The 20,159-nt window shown below is 41.5% G+C and overlaps 1 protein-coding gene and 1 long non-coding RNA gene across 6 annotated transcripts in view; one reads left to right on the top strand and one right to left on the bottom strand.

Moving 5' to 3' along the window:
* Window positions 1-11,434, bottom strand: part of ercc6l2 (excision repair cross-complementation group 6-like 2) — a 103,898-nt gene extending 92,464 nt beyond the window's left edge. Inside the window, exons 1-4 of one of the 5 annotated variants that reach the window (XR_011889538.1) lie at window positions 11,331-11,434; window positions 5,216-5,303; window positions 4,679-5,100; window positions 2,033-2,152 (exon numbers count right to left, since the gene is read on the bottom strand). Coding sequence is in view for 4 of the 5 variants with exons in the window: in XM_072281647.1 (XP_072137748.1) it covers window positions 2,033-2,152; window positions 4,679-5,100; window positions 5,216-5,264 (591 nt within the window). In the remaining variant the exon portion in view is untranslated. Of the gene's footprint in view, window positions 1-2,032; window positions 2,153-4,678; window positions 5,101-5,215; window positions 5,304-11,326 lie in introns of all 5 variants that reach the window. The other 4 variants (XM_072281647.1, XM_072281648.1, XM_072281649.1 and 1 more) reach the window with 4 other exon arrangements.
* A 77-nt stretch (window positions 11,435-11,511) lies between these two features.
* On the top strand, window positions 11,512-19,964 carry LOC140211402 (uncharacterized). The gene is made up of 3 exons (XR_011889450.1): window positions 11,512-11,723; window positions 15,380-15,478; window positions 19,308-19,964. It is a non-coding gene; the product is annotated as an uncharacterized lncRNA (long non-coding RNA).
* Window positions 19,965-20,159: the final 195 nt, after the last annotated feature.

Here is a 20,159-nt window from a genome sequence, read left to right as displayed (position 1 = left end):
CAGCTCCCTAATCGCCTCAGGTTCGTTACACAGCACCCAATCCAAAACAGGACATTTTGAAGTAAAAGAGAAGATAGTGTTGGGTCTCTTAGAGCAATAAGGTGGGTAAGTCCCAAGGGCCTGATAGGATATATTCCAGGTTATTAAGGGAGGCAAGAGAAGAAATTGCTGGGGCCATGACCAATATCTTTGTATCCTCACTAGCCACAAGCAAGGTCCCGGTGGACTGGGAACAGCTAATGCTGTTCCATTATACAAGGGAACCAGGGATAATCTTGGAAACTTTAGACCGGTGAGTCTCACATCAGTAGAAGGGAAGTTACTGGAGATAATTCTGAGGGATAGGGTTTAGGAGCATTTGGAAAGCCATGGCTTAATTAGGGAGAGCCAGCATGCCTTTGTGTGGGTCAAGTCGTGTCTTACTAACTTAAATTTGTTTTTTAATGAGGTGACGAGGGTGACTGATGAAGGTAGAGCTGTGGGTGTTGTTTACATGCATTTTAGTAAAATGTTTCACAAGGTCACTCATGGGAGGCTCATCCAGAAGATTAAGGTACATGGGATCCATGGTGAAATGGCTGTTTGGATTCAGAACTGGCTTCCCCATGGAAGATAGAGGCAGTGGTCAAAGGGACTTAGTCTAGCTGGAGGTCTGTGGTTAGTGGCGTTCCACAGACATCTCTATAAATAACCTGGATGGAAATGTAAATGGGTGTGTAGTGAGTTTGCAGATGATACAAAGGATGGTGGCGTTGTAGATAGCACAGAAGACTGACAAAGAATAGAGCAAGGTATAGATCAGTTACAGATATGGGCAGAGAAATGGCAGAGTTTAACATGGTCAGATGTGAAGCGTCGCACTTTGGTAGGTCAAATGTCAAGAGAGAGAACGCTGTTAAGAGCAAGACCCTCAATAGTGCTGATGAGCTGAGGATTCTTAGGGTCCAAGTTCATATCTCCTTGAAGGCAGCTACACAGGCTGACAGGGTGGTTAAGGCGGCATATGGCATGCTTGCCTTTATTAGTCAAGGCATCGTATTTAAAAGTCGGGCAGTTATGTTGCAGGTTTTTTTTAATGCAGAGTGTGAAGGAGTGGTGGGTGCCTGAAATGCAGTGCCTGAGTTGGTGGTGGAGGCACATGTATTAGAGACATCTAAAAGATGTTTAGGTAGACACATGAATGTGAGGGAAATGGAAGGATATGAACATTGTGTAGGCAGTGGGGATTGGTTTAGTTGGCCATTTGATTACTAATTTAATTGGTACGGCACAACATTGTGGGCCACAGGGACTGTTACTGTGCTGTACTGTTCTATAGTAATCATTGACCTCTCAAACCTGCTCTCAGATTCAATAAACTTGCTGGCGGTTACTGTAGCGTCAACTCTACATTCATGTCTACCCATCATAGCCATTCACCTTCTTGCCCATCAAGAATCTATTGACCTCTACCACAAATATTCACACTCTGCTTCCACCACTTCTTGTGGAAGAGAGATCCAAAGACTCTCAGCCTCTGGGACAGTGACCCCTTGCTCGAGATTCATCCCCACTATATGTGTTTAGCCTTTGTGGATCAAGCACTAGGATATCCACAGCTCTGCAATGTCATACCATAGAAAGTATATTCTTATTTTTCCTGCCAGAATGGAAAGTGATACATTCTCCATCATTATACTTCATATGCAAGACCTTTGCCTACTCTCAGCCTTCCTAGTCTCCATATGTCTTCTAAATAATTTACTTTCCTACACATCTGTGTTACTTGCTAATTTTGCTGACATACTGCATCTTAAATCACTTTATTGAAATCAATCATACAAATTGTAAAGAAGTTGAGATCCCGTACCAATCACTGGCATGCCACTTGTTACATCTCGGCAACATAAAAATGTTCCATTTATTTGTTTCCTGCCAGCCTGTCAAAATTCTATCCATGCCAATGTTTTCTGCTAGACCATGAACTTTCACTTTTGACAGTGACTTCTTGGAAAGTGAGATCGGCCACAAGAAATAGATTATAATGGATTACTTTGTCATTGAGAGCCTTAGATTCCTTCCTCATAGTCTTCAGTACAAACTCGGGCATGTTATTTTCAATATCCTCTCGGGTTCCTGTTTTATGAAGTACAGCTGCTAGAAAGGAAATAACCTATGAGAAGAAAACATTACATTAAGAATTTGAACATTATTTCCTCCATTTTAAATAAAGAACTATCTCCGTAGAACTCATTAAACAGGTCAAATAAAATTTAAAGAGTAAATATGTTTTCGTGTAAGGTAAACATTGGTGATAAATTAATACCAGTAACAACTACGTCCATTCAATTCATTACTTAAAAAGTTCAGATAAAAATGTCAAAAAGAGTAAATCTCTCTCAGATTTTTTTCAATAGTTAACTGGATCAGTGTGAAGAGAGTAAAGAGTACATCACTGATTCAAAAGAAAGCTGACTAGATTTGAAATCAATCTTCAATTGTCAATGTTATAATATAAACTGAAAGAAATAGGAATATTAAATTCTCCTACTCTATCCTGCATCAATTCCCTTTCTTCCTTTGTACAGGAATCACTTCCTTTTTCATCCACTAGTCACTCTGCTAATGCCAAAATAAAGGTATTTCTGAAGAGGCCAATAACTTCAAGTCTGTATCAAATGATTTCTTGCTGAGTGATTTCAACTGTCATTAAACCTTCTGGTCTTTTAACATCTGATTTCACCTCATTTCTGTCAATCTACAGTCGCCGCTCTCCCTGTATTATAGGGACAGTAACCATCCTGGTCTGGGTGTCAGATGCAGCTCATTGACAGGACTCCCACTGCAAAGTTGTAAGTTTGTGGGTTCAAGCTAGAGTCTGGACACTTGAGCACAAAAATCCAAATGGGCTCCCTGGTGGAAGGACAATGCAATTAATTTTCCAGGCGAGACATGAAAACAATACTCCACCAGTTTTCTTGAGTAGGCATTAAATTCCCCATTGTTCTATTTTGCTGGAAATCAGAGGAGTTACCTCTGGTGCTTGGTCAAAACTTCTCTCTCACTCAACACTGTGGAAACAAATGTCATGGTTAAGATCAGATTTATTTGTTGGAGCTTCCTACGTGTTAACTAGTAGTCACATTAGTGAATTAACTGATCAACAACAGTAGTAGCTCTGAAAGGAAAATGTTCACCTCACTGCTGCCTTAAATGGATGGCCACCCATTAATTTTAAATGACCCCTAGTTGTAGACTCTACTTCAAGCAGAAGTATCTTCTGCCCATCCATCCTCTCTAGACTGTTCAGAATCTTTTATATTTTAAATGTTCCTTCTTGTTCTTTTAAATTCCAGTTGATACAAGACTAGTCTGAGTAACCCATCATCTGAAGTCAACCTGTCCATTCTAGAAATTAGTCCAGTACACTTATTCTGAATTATCTCCATTATCATCATTCTTTCAATATGGAGATCAAATATTACAATACCGTATATGTGGACTCAACTACTCTGTATGCAACTGAAACACGAGTTCCCCATTCTTGCATTCAATTTACCCAGCAATACTGAAAAAACTGTTAATTTTTCCAATTTATTTTCTGGGTACCAGCACATCAGCCTTTTGTGAATCATACACTTCAATACCTCTGAATCTTAAGCTTGCTGCATTCATTCACCATTTAGATTAATGTTTTTCATTTGTCTAAAATAGACAATTTCACACACATTTCCCCACTGTTCACTTGTAGATTTACCCTCAGATACCCTCTCTAAGATTGGATTTTATATTAAAATCAGCCTCCCCACAGTTTTGGTCCTTGGTTTTCAATCTATCTTTGTACGTCTCCATAAAGCTCAAAGTTGTTGTTCATACCTCTAAAATCCCCTCTCCACTGACAGTCCCTCCATTTGCCCTGCTACATTAGATCCAGTATCATCCCTTCTCTAATAGTACCTGTCCATTCTCTTCACTACTGAGTATCCTGCCACTACCATCCTTGGCCTATGGCTCCTTCCCATTATGTAGTGTCTTATCCTTGAAATCTGTTTCTTCTTCAAAGTTTTATTTTTAATAAGCCCTGTGCTATCCTCTCCTATCAATCCCTTTAATGATTCTTTCCAATGTTACTTTGACAACGTTCACAGCAATCATTGTATCCCATCCCATCTCAAGACCTCTCTGCCATATGCTGCACGTAGAAATACATTCAAACAAAACAGAGCACATTCAGGAGAAAATTTAATTTTATTGGAAGATAACTGGGAATCCTTGCAAAATCATTGACCAAATATCTATTTTCTTACTCAGAGTAACTGTACCAACTGTGGGGACATCAGAAGGGGAAGATGTTAACAGACGTTATTATCAACGTTGGAATTTCAACCAACTGTCCAATGCTGTGGGCTGTTTGCTGTCTGCAAATTATTAACAATGTAATTACTTAAGTTTTATATCATTGCCAATGGATCCTTAATGCTTCTGCCGCTATTAAAAGCCTGCGTAGCAATTGAAATATGATGCAGTCTATTTTCCAATGCGGTACAAATATCTTTCCCACAATAGTCACAGTTCACATTTGATGCAGTTCTTTACCAATTTTGTGGTAAATAGGGACCTACTGTGTGCTCATCAGAGCCAACACTGTGGCTCAGACTCTAATATTATAAAGCTGACACAACTTAGTCAAATTATTTACCTGTACAGTCTTTCCAAGTCCCATGTCATCACCAAGGATACATCCATTGCCACGAAAGTAATGTTTACAGATGAACTGTATTCCATCTCTTTGGTAGTCTCGCAGGTATCTGTTAATTGTATGTGGAACATATATACCTCCCTCACACAATTTCAAAGAAATCTTGGGCCCCAATGTCTTTTTGTCATTGAAAAAAGGCTTCTCCAAATCTTCATCATCAAATATAAAACCCTTCCAACGTTCACTTTTATTTTTCTTTTGCAGTCTTGTAATTGGCACAATCTCTTCGTTGAAATTGGAAAATCTTAAAAGAGCTACGTTTTCACCATTTTCGTCTGTAGAAATAGACTTTATTGTGGCTTCTGACAACTTCCCATCTCCAGGAATAGGTGCAAGAACAGAATCACCAACAAACCAGTTTGCTGTAAACCAAGGAATTCAGTGTGTAAGCAAATAAAATATTATTTGGTAATGGCTGTTAAAGCAAGTGAAATGCAGACTGTAAACAAGGCTATTAAACTGAGTTTCCATACTTACTTGTACCGCTATTTATGTTCATCTTCAAGTCTGAGGCAGTTGGCTCCATTTGTGGGAAAATCCTTCAGTGCCTGATTTTCCACATCTTCTGACAAAATAAATTACAAAATGTATTTTAATCATCTGTTTGGCTTTACAATTTAACACCTGCTTTGCTCTCTTTACCACGCCCAGGTGGTTTCAGTAATTACAAGTTCCAAATTATCAAGAAAACATAATAACAAAACAAAAATTGTTGTGTTCTAGGTTTCACTGAGATGCAGCTTACTCGGAGGACACCAGGTATCGCAATCAGACCCAAAGTCTTCTCAGTAGACAGGATGGACCAAACTGCAGATTCAGAAAAGGCAAAAGGTTCAGGGGTGTGTGTGTGTGTGTGTGTGTGTGTGTGTGTGTGTGTCTCATGATAAACTCTGTGGTGCTCCAATGTGGCAGTTTTGTTGTACTCTTGAAAACCTGTTATTCAAATGCCAACCATTCCATTTACCAAGAGAGTTCCCCTTCGTAGTCCTGACCACAGTTTACATACTACCATCAGTTGACTGTAATCAAGCACTTGAGATATTGCATGATGCCATCACCAAAGAAATAAAGCATTTCAAATCACAGTCAGGAATTTCAATCAAGCTTGTTTGATGTAATCCCTACCCAATTACCATCAGCATATAACCTATAGCACAAGAGATCCCAACACACGAGACCACTGCTTTACTAAGATCCCACACCATACTTCGGGAAATCTGTGCACTTGGCTGTCCTTCTACCCGCATACAGGCAGAAAGTAAAGAGCAAGGCTCAAGAGATTAGGACAAAAAAGTGATCACGGAAGGCAGAGGAGCGGCGACGGGATTGCTTTGAGTCAGTGAACTGGGCCATATTCAAGCACTCATCTGTGGATCTGAATGAATACAGCACTGTTGATATTGACTTACAAAAACTGTCCAAGAAAGTTACAAGAGGTCCAGGTATGATCTGTGGAAGGTGATCTCACAGGCAAAGTGGCAATTCTGGACTAAACATGAATCAATGTAGGATACTCAATAGCTCTGTCGGGGCTTGCACGTGATCACATTTTACAAAGTGAAATCAAGCAATATAGGTAACAACAAGACTTCACTTCCAGATGAGCTTAACACCTTCTATGCTTGCTTTGACTGTCAAAACATGAAGGAACCATCACAAACTACCACAGCCCCAGATGATCCTGTGATTTCCATCTTTGAGGCCAATGTGAGAGCATCCTTCAGGAGAGTGAACCCACGGAAAGCATCCGGCCCAGACTGGGGACCTTGGGTACTTTACACCTGGTCGAGTATAAAGACATGGGCTGATCAACTGGCTGGAGTGCTCACTGAGATCTTTAACCTCTTGCTTCAGCAGTCTGAAGCATCCACCTTCTTTAAGTAAGCTTCAATTATACCAGAGCATAAGAAGAATGTGGTAACCTGCCTCAATGACTATCATTCAGGAGCATTTGCATCCACAGTGAAGAAGTGTTTTGAGAGGTTGCTGATGAAACACACCAACTCGGGCCTGAGAAGCAACTGGGATCTGCTCTAATTTGCCTACCATCACAACAGGTCCACAGCAGATGCCATTTCAATTGGCTCTTCACTCAACCCTGGAACCTTGGACAATGAGGATACACACACCAGCATGCTCTTAATGGACTACAATTTTGCATTCAATACTATCATCCCCTCAGAACTAATCAATAAGCTTCAAGATCTTGGCCTCAATACTTCCTAGTGTAATTGGATCCTCCATTTCCTCACTTGCGACCCCAGTCAGTTTGGATTGGCAACAACATCTTCTCCACAGTCTCCATCAGCACAGGTGCACCACAAGAATGTATGCTCAGCCCCCTACTCTACTCGCTTTACACTTCTGACTACATGGCTAAGGACAGCTCCAATCCCAAAAAAAAGTTTGCTGATTCCACCACTGTCATAGGCCAAATCAAAGATGAATCAGCATACAGGAGGGGGATTGGAAATGTGGCAGAGTGGTATCAGAACAACGCCAGCAAGATCAAGGAGCTGAATACTCACTTCAGGAGGAGGAAGCCGAAAGTCCATGAGCCAGTCGTCATCAGGGGATCGGGGTGGAGTGGGTCAGGAACTTTAAATTCTGTGGTGCTATCATTTCAGAGGATCTGTCCTGGGCCGAGCACATAAGTGCCATTATGAAGAAAACACGGCAGCACTCCTACTTCCTTAGAAGTTAGCAAAAATTCCACATGACATCTCTAACTTTGACCAACTTCTCTTGATGTGTGCTGGAGAGTATATTGACTGGATGCATCACAACCTGGTATGGCAACACCAATGCCCTTTAACAGAAAATCCCACAAAAAGTAGTAAATACGGCCCAGTCCATGACTGGTAAAGACCTCCCCACCATTGCGTATATCTATATGGAGCACTGTTGCATGAAAGCAGCATCCATCATCAGGGACCCCCACGAGTCAGGACATGCTCTCTTCTTGCTGCTGCCATAAGGAAGAAGGTACACATCACCAAGTTCAGGAACAGTTATGACCCCTCAACCATCGGGCTCCTGAACCAGAGTGGATAACTTCACTCGCCCCATCTCTGAACCTATGGACTCACTTTCAAGGATTTTTCATCTCATGTTCTCAATATTTATTTATTATTATTGTTATTTCTTTTCAGAATCAAGTTTAATATCACCAGCACATATCATGAAATTTCTCTTTGTGGCAGCAGTACAACACAATCCACGATAGTAGAAAAAAAAACAAATTATAGCAAGTATATATTAAATAGTTAAATTACATTAGTGCAAAAATAGAAATTAAAAAATTATTAAGGTAGTGCTCATGGGTTCAATGTCCATTCGGAAATCAAATGGCACAGGGGAAGAAGTTGTTCCTGAATCTTTGAGTAAATGCCTTCAGGCTTCTGTACCTCCTTCCTGGTGGTACCAAGGCATGACCTGGGTGATGGGGGTCCTTAATGATGGATGCCGTCTTTTTGAGGCATCACTCCTTGAAGATGTAGCTAGTGCTCATGATGGCACTGACCAAGTTTACAACTCTCTACAGCTTATTTTCATCCAGTGCAGTAGCCCCCCACCCCCAATACCAGACAGTGATGCAGCCAATGAGAATGCTCTCCATGTTGCATCTATAGAAATTTGCAAGTGTTTTTGGTGACATACCAAATCTCCTCAAACTCTGAATAAAATATAGCTGCTGCTTTGCCTTCCCTGTATTGATATGTTGGGTCCAGGATAGATCCTCAGCGATATTGACAGACAGCAACTTGAAATTGCTCACTCTTTCCACTTCTGATCCCTCTAAGAGGATTGGTGTGTGCTCCCTCGCCAAACCCTTTCTAAAGGCCACAGTCAGTTCTTTGGTCTTACTGACGTTGAGTGCTAGGTTGTTGTTGCGTCACCACTCAACTAGCTAATATACCTTGCTCCAGTATGCCTTCTCATCACCATCTGAAACTCTGCCAACAATAGTGTTGTCAGCAAATTTATAGATGGCATTTGAGCTGTGCCTAGCCACACAGTCATTGGTGTGGAGAGAGTAGAGCAGTGGGCTCAGGTGTACCAGTGTTGATCAGCAGCGAGGAGGAGATATTATTACCAATCGGCACAGATTCTGGTCTTCCAGTTAGGAAGTCAAGGATCCAGTTGCAGAGGGAGGTACAGAGGCCCAGGTCCTGGAGCTTTTCAATCAGAACTGTAGTAACGATTGTGCCAAATGCTGAGCCGTAGTCAGTAAACAGCATACTGACATCGGTATTTGTATTGTCCAGGTGATCCGAGGCCGCACAAAGAACCAATGAGGTCATATCCACCACAGACCTATTGTGGTGCTAGGCAAATTAGTGAGTCCAGGTTCTTGCTGAGACAGAAGTTAATTCTATACACAACCAACCTCTCAAAGCACTTCATCACCATAGATGTAAGTGCTACTGGATGATAACTTTTCTTTCTTTTTGTATTTGCACAGTTCGCTGTCTTTTGCACACTGGCTGTCCACACTATTGGTGCGGTCTTTCATTGATTCTATAATGGTTATTGGATTTATTGAGTATGCCTGCAAGAAAATGAATCTCAGGTTTGTATTTGGTGACATATCTGTACTTAGATAATAAATTTACTTTGAACTTTGAAATAGTTTAAGTACTCAGAAGATCAGGAAGCAATGGTGCAAAGAGAAACAATTAACGTTTAAATGACCTTTCATCAGAACTAGAAACTATTAGAAATCAGATATGTTTTAAGCTGCAGAGAGTGAAGGGTCTCTTTGTGATGGGTAAAGGTACTACTACTACGTCGACTCAGGCCTAGGGGGCCGGCGTCAGGCACAATGACGGACTCTCCACTTCTCCCTCTCCCTCATCAGTGTGTTCAGTTCATCTTTATTAGTCGCGTCGCTGTCTTCTAGGAACGTGTTGACCATAGTCTTGGGAGGGCACCCAAGGTTCATCCTCCCATGCTTGGGCTCCCATGATGACTAGGTGACATAACCAAAGGTGAAAGGCCAAAACCCACTGACCTCTGTCTCACAGATACTGCCTAACCTTTTGAGTATTTATAGCACTTTATTTCAGATTTTCAGCTTCCTCAGTTTTTATTTTATTTTCAAATACACTTTACTTTCATGTTATCAACAACCACTATCCTTTTGGAGGAGACATGAAAGGGCATTACTGCTCCCTCAGGAGGACCTAAAAGATCAGATGGCACTAATTTGAAGAGCAGAGCAATATTTACCCTTCATCCAAGAGTAAAAATCAGAATGTCTAGTTTATCAGATAGCTCTTTGAGGAAACTTGCTGCCTGTTGTATTTCCAATCCTGCACACCAGAAAATGCTATCTCTTCTTCTACTTTAAATATTAACCGTGTGTTTCTTTCCACTGATGATTTTCTGTTTCCATCTTATTTTCTAATTTTTAAGATTTCCAACATCTGCCGTTTTATTGTTCATTCACAACCACAAAGTATATACGTTAATATGCCATGGACTATTCATTGTTTTGGATTGTACCAAGACCATGGTTCTTGCCCTTGGTACAATCCAAAAATACTGCATGAATGTAAATCTTTTTCTTACTATATTTACCCACATTTAGTGTGTATTTTTAGTAATATACTAAGACAACTGCACTGCTTGATAAGGTCATTCGTACTCCCAGCCATTAGGCTCTATAATGAGTCAACCTATAGCCGGGGATGTGGTAACTTATTTTTTATTCTTTCTTACTTCTCTTCCAACATTTGTTTATTTGTACATCTGTGCACTTGTAATGCTACTGTGACACTGCTATTTCCTTTGGGATCAATAAAGTATCTATCTATCTATCTATCTTAAAAAGCATTTACTGCTCACCAGTCTAAATAATTTTCTATACAAGATGTTAATATGACAGTCAGACTGTTCTGTTTTTTTAACCCCTTGTTAAGTGTTATTTAGAAACATATTTGCTTTCCTCACTGCAAGTCACTTATAGATTGAGGGAGGAAAGGGGGTAGGCATGGGAAGAATACTAGTGAAGAAAAATTTAGAAAAGATAAAGAGAAAAGCAAAATGGATACCAATAACCAACCAAACAAAAACATACAGCTCCATTAGAATCAGAGTGGAAAAAAGTGGTCTAAAGACAAAACTGAAGACGATTTATTTGACTACACTCAACATTTGAGGCAGGGTGAGAATTAATAACGTAAATAAATGGATAACTTACTACCTATTGTGTGGTTACAAAGTGATCAATGAAACATAATCCAGGACATTAATTTTTAAGCAAACTGCAAAAAAAAGTGGGCACTCGTTATTACATAAGACTGGCATAATAACAATTGAGAAAAAAAAAGGAACTTAAAATCAGGAAACAGAACGAATTTGAGTTGAACAGAAAGATGTAACGAAAACATTGGTGGGAGTTACCTACAGACCTGCTCCCCATCCCCAACCGAAGCCAGATACAGGGGCAAAGGACAAATGAGCATAAGGAAATTTGTTTCCTGATCAGCCTGAACTCCTACAAATCAGTGTTCACAGCTCTGACAATATGAATCACGCAGCCCCCAGGAGCGCTGGGAACAAGAAGGACAAGCTATGACTTACCGACCTGTATCTGCTGTCAAGGTTTCGCCCCATAAATGACCTAAATCCCACTCGCGGTCAGCCAGAAACAGCCCCGGCTCTGACCCGGAAATGTTACTGCAGTCTCCATACCCATGTGACTGAGTGCCGGTGTAACGCACGTGACCTCCAGGGGAGTGCTGATTGGTTAATCGGATGGGCTCGTCATCCGAGTATGGCGGCTGTGAAGGCTATTAGTGTTCATCGTTGTACCAGGGTGGCTGATTCAGTGGGCGTAGCTCAAACTGAGACGTTACGTTTGAGTTAATGGTCAGAGAATAAATGCAGAAATCCCACCCTGCAAAAACTCTTTTCAGGGAGGCAGCACCACCACCCTCGCCACCCCATATTCTCCCCTCCGGTGTCGACCGCTAAGGGTGTATGTATACTGGACATTTGATTATGAAAGAGCACAACAATTTATTTGATCACATATTGAAACTATTTACACACACATATGCATAGTTGAGTATTTTGTTGGCAGTCTTAATGCTAATGCAAATAGCTTTTCTATTTCTTTTGCAAACTTTCCTTGTACTGTGATGTGGCTTGCTTGGTAGATTGGAGTATTTTGCCAGAAGTCTCAACCTCATAGCAGTCTGGGTCAATGAATTTGTTAATTTTGCAAGACATCAGATTCACAATTATATTATCATGGAGTCTTTTCATTCTATTACAATTTTAAGCAAGTCTACAGGGAGTTTGGCCTCATCACATAGGACATAAATAGAGTAGCTCCTTAGCAGCTAGTTTAAATAACATTAGCTATACTAATGAACGAATGACACCTCTTAAACTCACCTCAACATGCCTTTTACAGTCATTTAACCCACCATGGGCACAATAGAAAAGTCACTGTTGCAAACAGTGCAGCGAGCAACACTGTCATTATTTTTGACCCCTATTAGGCAGGGGTACACTTTCGTGTAGTCTGGAGTGAAGTACGTTTTATATTTTCCTTTTTTTGGAACACTCTGCCATGGTGCTGCAGGACACTGAATTGATGGACAATGAAAGTGAGAGAGAGGTCGACTGCAAAGCCCGCCCACAGAGAAAACTGATAAGTCTACTTAGCACAAAGAGAGACCAATCAGGATGCTCTCTCTGTCACTCTCTCACTATGTGTGTGTGTGTCTCTCTCTCTCTCTCCCCCCCCCCCCGCCTCTCTCTCACTCTCAAAAAAATTGATTTCCGGGATACAGTATTGTATATAATTTGCGGGCGTCAGGGAGCCGCTATCAATATGTGGGCGACTCCTGGAACTTCCGGGAGAGGTGGGATGTCTGTAAATGTGAAGGAAGAACAAGTGGGGAAGAAACTGGTGTATGGGAATGTTTCAAGAGATTCACCTACGTACCAGCTATTCACCCAATATAGCTTAAATATTGTAAAGGAGCCTTCCCTGTATATTTCCCTTAATTCTGTTGCGCATTTTTAATCAGTTTCTTCATTAGTGGAGATCCATTATTTTCGTATAACAAACTCCAAATACAAGCAAATGAAAAAGCTAAAATAAAATCAAAAATGTTGGAATTGTCCAGCAAGTCAAGTATGATCCATGAAAAGAGAAACAGTGAATGTTTCAGGTCAATGACTATTTATCTGAAACTTAGGCAACTGTATAGAAACAGTAAAAGTTCAAAGTAAATTTATTATCGAAGTATATATATGTCACCATATACAACCCCGAGATTAATTATCTTGTGTGATGAAGGGTCTCAGGCCAAAACATCATCTGTTCATTTTCATCTATAGATGCTGCCTGATCCACTGATCGCTAACATTTTGTGTGTGCAATTGCACAGCAACAGTTCGGTTTTCATAAAAAATAATTTCAATTCCATACCACAAGGCACCCCTGATTTATCTAGACCATAGAACAGTCATGAACTCAGCTTGATTCTCATTTGATCTCTTTCCGCAGATGCTGTCCAATCTGGTGAGTGTTTTCCACATTTTTCTTTTTATTTCAAATTTTGTGGCATCTGCAGTTTTTGACTTTTAGTTCCCTTTAAAATCAACATGTACTTTCAACTTCATTTTGCCAGATAATTCCTAATTTAACCATTATCTCAAGTATATACTTACTGTTTCCTTATTAATGAAAACAGTCTACCACTAGCTTTGTCTTAAACCCTTGGTAAATATTGAAAAGCACAATCTTCACAGTTTTTTCACTAAAGCACAAATTAACATTTGAACTCTGGTACCATGAAAATATGCTGAATTTCTCCCATTTTTTTAGTAAATTTCTGTTTATCTAATGCGAGTTTTAAAATTTCTGGCATAATACATTATTTATGGGGCAAATGCAAACCATTTCAATGAATTAGCTGGGCTGCAGGAGTGTTGTGTGTCTCCACATATGACTGGAGCACAAAAAAACTATCTTGAGCAAGGGATGGGGAATGGATGAATTGATTTTGATATTAGACTACTGAATCTGGCAATGAGTTTTTTAAATTTTTAGTGTAATTCATTATCCTGCAACCCTTAACTCTAAAAATTCTCCACTGGACATTTACCGTCACAAAGCATACTCAGAATATATGTACTCTTTGCTGGACAGTAGAAAAGTATGAAGGCCTTAATATCAATATGGAAAGAGTGCATTCATCATAAATGTCCAGATACATTTCACACTGACAATCTACATCAATAGAAAATCTGCAGATGCTAGAAATCCAAGCAACACATACAAAATGTTGGAGGAACTCAGCAGGCCAGGCAGATGCTTTGTGTCTGTTGCTGACAATCTACACCTCTAGCTTTCTGAAAACTCTTACTGAGTTCAGAATTTTAACTTGCCAGTTCACAATAAGTTTACATTTTCGAGGTCAGTGGGAAAACACCTCATTCACAAGGGACAGCTGGTTGACGAGATTGGCAACTAATTGCTTTATGCAGTAGGAAATTCTGAATGTGTTTCATCATTGTCGGTTTTCAGAAAAGAGTTGCTTGCCAATAACTCCACGTCTCCAATTATTCTCAAGGTCTTTTGAACAAGTCAGCTGATTTAGCAAAAGAATATTCTTGGAGTTTATGACGAGCTCAGGCTGCTTTAGAACCCGCATACTTGCCATTCTGAAGGCCAGTATGTTGCCGCTCATAAAAATGGGGGGACCAAACAAATGGCAGGTTTCTGTTGAGGAGCAGGGCCTGTCCCTTAATTTCCTTCTCTCTCAGTTGGATCCCTGATGTTTTGTGGGTCGTTCTGTCAGTCCACCCACCATGTTTCAACGAGTGGTTAGCCAGACCCAATATTCTCACTGGGTTTGATTTCAGAATTTTTGCGTTAAATTTTTGGGGACATAGCAAGGCCAACATTTACTGTTTAGTTCTGGACATTATTGAGAAGAGCGATTTCCAGGACAACTGTGGTGTGCGGTTTGAGGCACCTTTGAAGTCAATGCTATCCAAGGGAAAGTTCTCCAATGGTTGCAGTCATACCTCGCACAAAGGAAGACAGTTGTGATTGTTGATCATAAGGTCTGAAGTGGAGATTATTGTTGATGGTTGCTCAGTGTTCAATTCCACTTGAAGCTCCTTAGCAAATGAAGCAGCCCATACTTACCTTAAGCAGGTCTTCGATAACATTCAGGCATGATCTGATGAGTGGCAAGTAACAATTACGCCACAAAAATGCCAGGCAATTCCAACAACAGTATCTAGCCACCCACCCTTGACATTCAGTGACATTACTGTTGTAGGGACCCCATCGACATCTTGAGGACCATTAACTGGTGCAGCTACATAACTGCTACAGCAGCAGAACAATTTAGAGGCTAAGGTATCCAATAGCAAGTAAGTAAAAATCAAAAATCTTCACATGCTGAAAGTCATAAAAATCACAGAAAATACTGGAAATACTCTGTAGCTGGGCCATATCTGTGGCAGAGAAACAGAGTCAATGTTTCAGGTCAGAAGAACAAATGTTGATTTGAATTTTCTTTTCCATAGATAGTGCCTGACCTGCTGAGTTTCTCCAGCATTTTGAGAGTGTTGCAAATATTGATTTTATTTCTCTTCCCACAGAAGCAGCTTGGCTGGGATATTTCTGGCATTTTCTGTTTTTAGCTGACAGCAAGAGTCTCACCGACACCTTGAGGTCTCAGCAACATTGAAAATGCACAGGTGAGGAAAACAGTGGCGTATTCTTCATTTGCCTGGAATGCAGTGCTCTGAAACAAGTCTTAAGAAAATCAACACCATCCTAGTCAAGGGAGTCTACTGATTTGCCACCCAATCAATCTCCCTTAGCATTTATTACATACAGCAATGGCACACACGAGCTACTCTGGCACCATCAGCCAAACCTGCAACCTCTACAACCAACAAAGTCTAAGCACACACAGCACAGGAACAGCCCTGCAGCCTGTGGGGACCTTACCAACCATCAATCACCCTCTTACACAAATACTACAGAATCAGATTTAATATCACCAGTATATGTCGTGAAATTTGTTACTTTACAGCAGCAGAACAATGAAATACATGGCAAACGTATAGAGAGAAAAAAATCTGAGTTACATTATGTATGAGTTAATGAGTTACATTAATATGTCTATTAAAAAATTAAAGTAAGGAGTGCAAAATAACAGAAATCAAAAAGTACTGAGGTAGTGTTCATGGGTTCAGTGTCCATTTGGAAATTGAATGGCAGAGGGGAAGAAGCTGTTCCTGAATTGCTGAGGGTATGCGGAGGCTCAGCGAGGACACAATGGGGCAGGGGTACTTCCAGGCAACTCCTGGGCAGGACACAGGACTCCACCCCACAGAGGAAAGGACAGGGAGGGACAAACTCAACCACAGGGTAACAGCAAACAGCTTGGCTTACCCGACAGAGGCAAGGGACAGGAAGGGACAGAGCCAACCGCAGGGTAATGGCAAACTGCCTGGCTTACCCAAAAGAGGCAAGGGACAGAAAGGGAGCTAGGTCCAGGGTGGCTCCAAGACTCGAGGCGGCCAGTAACCTCAGCAGGCTACAGAACAGCCAAATCCATATCTCAATGACTGCACTAGCCTTCCACCGGTGGGTTGCTCCAAGGGGAGACTGACAAGACAAACCAGCAACCACACTCGATCCCAGGGCCACTTATATTCCCAGCCCCAAGATGAACATCAGGCGCTTATGGTTAAGTCCAACGGAAACAAGGGACAGCCTGAGGACCCGGAGTCTGGAGCCCAGGGACTGGACCGTGAACTGGAATATGGACTTCGGACCGGACCATGATGATAGATCCTCAGAGATATTGACACCCAGCGACCTGAAAATGCTCACTCTCTCCAATTCTGATCCACCTGTGAGGAATCGTTTGTGTTTCCTCGTCTTACCTTTTTTGACATCCACAATCGGCTCTTTGGTCTCGCTGTCGTTGAGTGTAGGGTTATCACCGCGAGGCCACTCAACTAACTGGTAATCTCAAACAAGAGAAAATCTGCCAATGCCAGTTCTGCCGAAGAGTCTTAGCTCAAAACGTCGACTGTACTCCTTTCCATAGATGCTGCCTGGCCTACTGAGTTCCTCCAGCATTTTGTATGTGTTACTTGGATTTCCAGCATCTGCAGATTTTCTCTTGTTTGTGATTGGATTACTTCACTGTGTCCTGCCCAAGGGTCTCAGGCCAAAACGTTGACTGCACTCTTCTCCATAAATGCTGCCTGGCCTGCTGAGTTCCTCCAGCATTTCGTGTGTGTTAACTGCTATATCTCACTCCTGTATGCCCTTTCGTCACCTTCTGAAATTCTGCCAACAATGCCAACACTAATCCCTTTTAATGTTCCCCCATGTTCCCATCAGTACCAGCCTCCCCCCAAATTCTACCCGTCACCTACACATTCAGGACAATTTACAGTGACCAATTAACTCACTAACCCACTAACCATGTGGAAGGGAACTGGAGCACCCAGGGAAGCCCATGTGGAAATATGGAAGAGTGTGCAAATGCCACACAGATGGCATTTGAAGATTGAACCAGGGTTGCTGCAACCATGAGGTGATAGATCTACCAGCTGCAACACTGTGCCACTAAACGTCTAATGGAAACACCACATCTCTACACTTATATATACACAAACAAAACTCATCTAGAGATCTTACTTTACATTGAATGTCCTTTCCAGTTTATAATCAGTTAGGAATGGTAGGCTGTTACTGTGTACATACATCTACTGATGCTTCTGGACACATCTTCAGTGATGTTCCTGGCATCATCGGGTGTTTCGGGGTTTCAACATCATACAACCTCCTCCAGGTGACCCAGCCGGGGCTGATCAGACCCCAGCTTGTGTCCAGATGGCTAGCTACTTATGACTCCATGGCTCCCCTCTTTTGAGCCACAGCCAACTTGAGGCCCTCTCTGCCGCATTGGTGGTACTGCGGATGGCTCGCCTCTTCCTCTCTCCCTCGATGCCCAAAATGCTGAAGGCTCTAACTAAGGAACGGGCTACGAATCCCCTACAACCAACCTCCACTGGGACTAACAATAATTGTTGTCATGGCTTGCAGCTTCCTATCAACCCCTCCCTTCGCCGTCGCCTCCAGAATTTGGTTAACACCTTCATCAAACTGCTTCCACAGTGAAGTCATGTTAGCTGCAGGCCATTTGATCCGCCTCCTGTTAGACTTCATGTTCAAGGGATTAGCTTGCAACACTTGGAGGTTCCGGGCACTATGGGGTGACTCCGGGCCTGGCCCCTCCCTCATCTCACCAGGTTGGACACCTGCACGTTGTGCTGCTCCTGCTCCCACCAAACACTTCATCAATAACTTTAATGACATTTTTATGTTTCCATTTACATTGTAAGAAAACAGAATGTTTACATTTTGTTTGTTGCTAATCACAAGTCACTATTTTATTATACTAAACCTTTGAAAGCATTATTACTGCTAACAGAAAGAAATTGTTTTACCGGCAAAAGGATTGATAAGCAGAGAAGAAGGATTTAAGGTCATTGGCAAAATATCCAGGGGGGTGAACAGAAGTTTTTTTTAACACATTGTTATGATCTGGAGGCACTCGCTGGAAGAGCTGAAAGTGAACTTAGTAGAAACTTTTCTAAGAAAGTTGGATTCATATTTGCAAAGAATGGATTTACAGGAAAGAACACAGGAACAGAGCTAATTTGGTGGCTATTGGAAAGAGTTGGTTCACTTGTGAAAATCCAAACAGTTCATTCTGTGCTTGCTGGTTTTCAATGCATAGACAAGTAATTTGTTTAAGTTTTCTGTTCAAATTCAGATTTTTGCTTTTATCCACAAACAGCTTTAGGTGTTGATAGATACATTGAGTCATGACCTGAATCAGGTGTTAGCAAAAGCTGTGAAAAAGTTGGAAATCCAAAAACACTGTACCATAAGAACATTGAATACACTGGACCATAGTTGACTTGGATGGTTTATTTGGAGAGGAGGAGTGCGTGAAGGGGTTTGGCAAGGGATCCTTGTCAGAAGCAAAATCTTAACATTCCATATTTGACCCATGTCATGATTTACATTACACTGAAAATTCATACTTCTTCAATTTCAGGGGATTTACATGTCACTGTATTCATTAGGATGAGATGACTGGCCTGAATAATATGTGTGATTCTGCTTTAGTTATGAAAGCCAAGTATCGTCATAGATTTTGACCCCTTTACTTTTGAGGCATAGAGTTGAAATATAGTTACAGTCTGATAATCTCTGCTTTCAAAATAGCTGTACTGTGTTAACCCTCGAGATTTTCTGGAAGGATAACTGAATACACTACCAGAGTTGAATGTGACTGGATGAAACCTTATTGTTTTTGATCCTTGTTTAAGAAATTATATCAAATATTCTAGGGAATAGAGTGGGAGGAGCTAAAGATGGAGCCAGAGGTTTTTGCAGACCCAGATGACTTCTGCAAGTTCGTCCACAAAACAGCTTATTCTTCTCTTCTCATGTCTCGTTTTTCTTTTCAAATTGGCTGGGGTCCTGTAGGAATCTGTGATGTACAGCAGCAACTCCAACTACAGTTCTTCATGGCAGGGGGTTCTCACTCTCGGACTCGCTGTGTGGCCTGCCATTTCGATATCTCCAGGTGTGCCTTAGAAGACATACGCCTTCAGTGTTCGGCCCGGTGGACAACCTGATTCCTTGCAGATGTCACCAACTGAAGCGTCACAAAAGATTGAAACATTGAGACAGCAGGCAGTTTACCCTGCTATGGAAAAAAGACCCTGCACTTGAGATATATTATATCTCCCTCTCTCTCCCTCCCTCTCTCTCCCCCCTCTCCCCCTCCCTCCTCCCCTCTCCCTCTCTCCCTTCCTCCCTCTCCCTCCCTCCCTCTTCCTCCTTCCCTTCCTCTCTCCCTCTCCCTCCATCCTTCCCCCCCCCTCTGATTGAAACAGCGAGCCGTTGGTATTCCCTCTAGCTCCTGCAACAACATCTCTCTCTCCCTTGCTAGTGAGAGGGAGAGCCTGTTTGAGATGTCGAAGTGTTGGGATGGACAATAGTTTTCGATGATCTCCAGATAATGATCTTTTTGGGGGCTTTGCTATTGCTTGCATGGTGGGTGGTGGGGTGTTGATGCTTTAGCTGGAGCAAGTGGGGGAAAGGGAGGGGAGGGGGCATTTGGGGTTCTCACGTTTTCTGTCATTCATTCTTCGTGGATTTTTTTTCAGTTTCATCAATGTCTGCAAAGAGTAAGGATTTCAGGTTATACTGTACATTGTATACATTCTCTGATATTAACTTGAACCATTGAATGTATATGGCACACAGTTAATGTTTTATAATCTCATACTGAAGTCATAGTCAGAGTTATAGTCATACTTTATTGATCCCAGG

This window comes from Mobula birostris, chromosome 17 (genome assembly GCF_030028105.1).
Source record: "Mobula birostris isolate sMobBir1 chromosome 17, sMobBir1.hap1, whole genome shotgun sequence".
NCBI classification, from domain to species: Eukaryota; Metazoa; Chordata; class Chondrichthyes; order Myliobatiformes; family Myliobatidae; genus Mobula; species Mobula birostris.
This window is presented reverse-complemented; position numbering and strand designations above follow the sequence as displayed.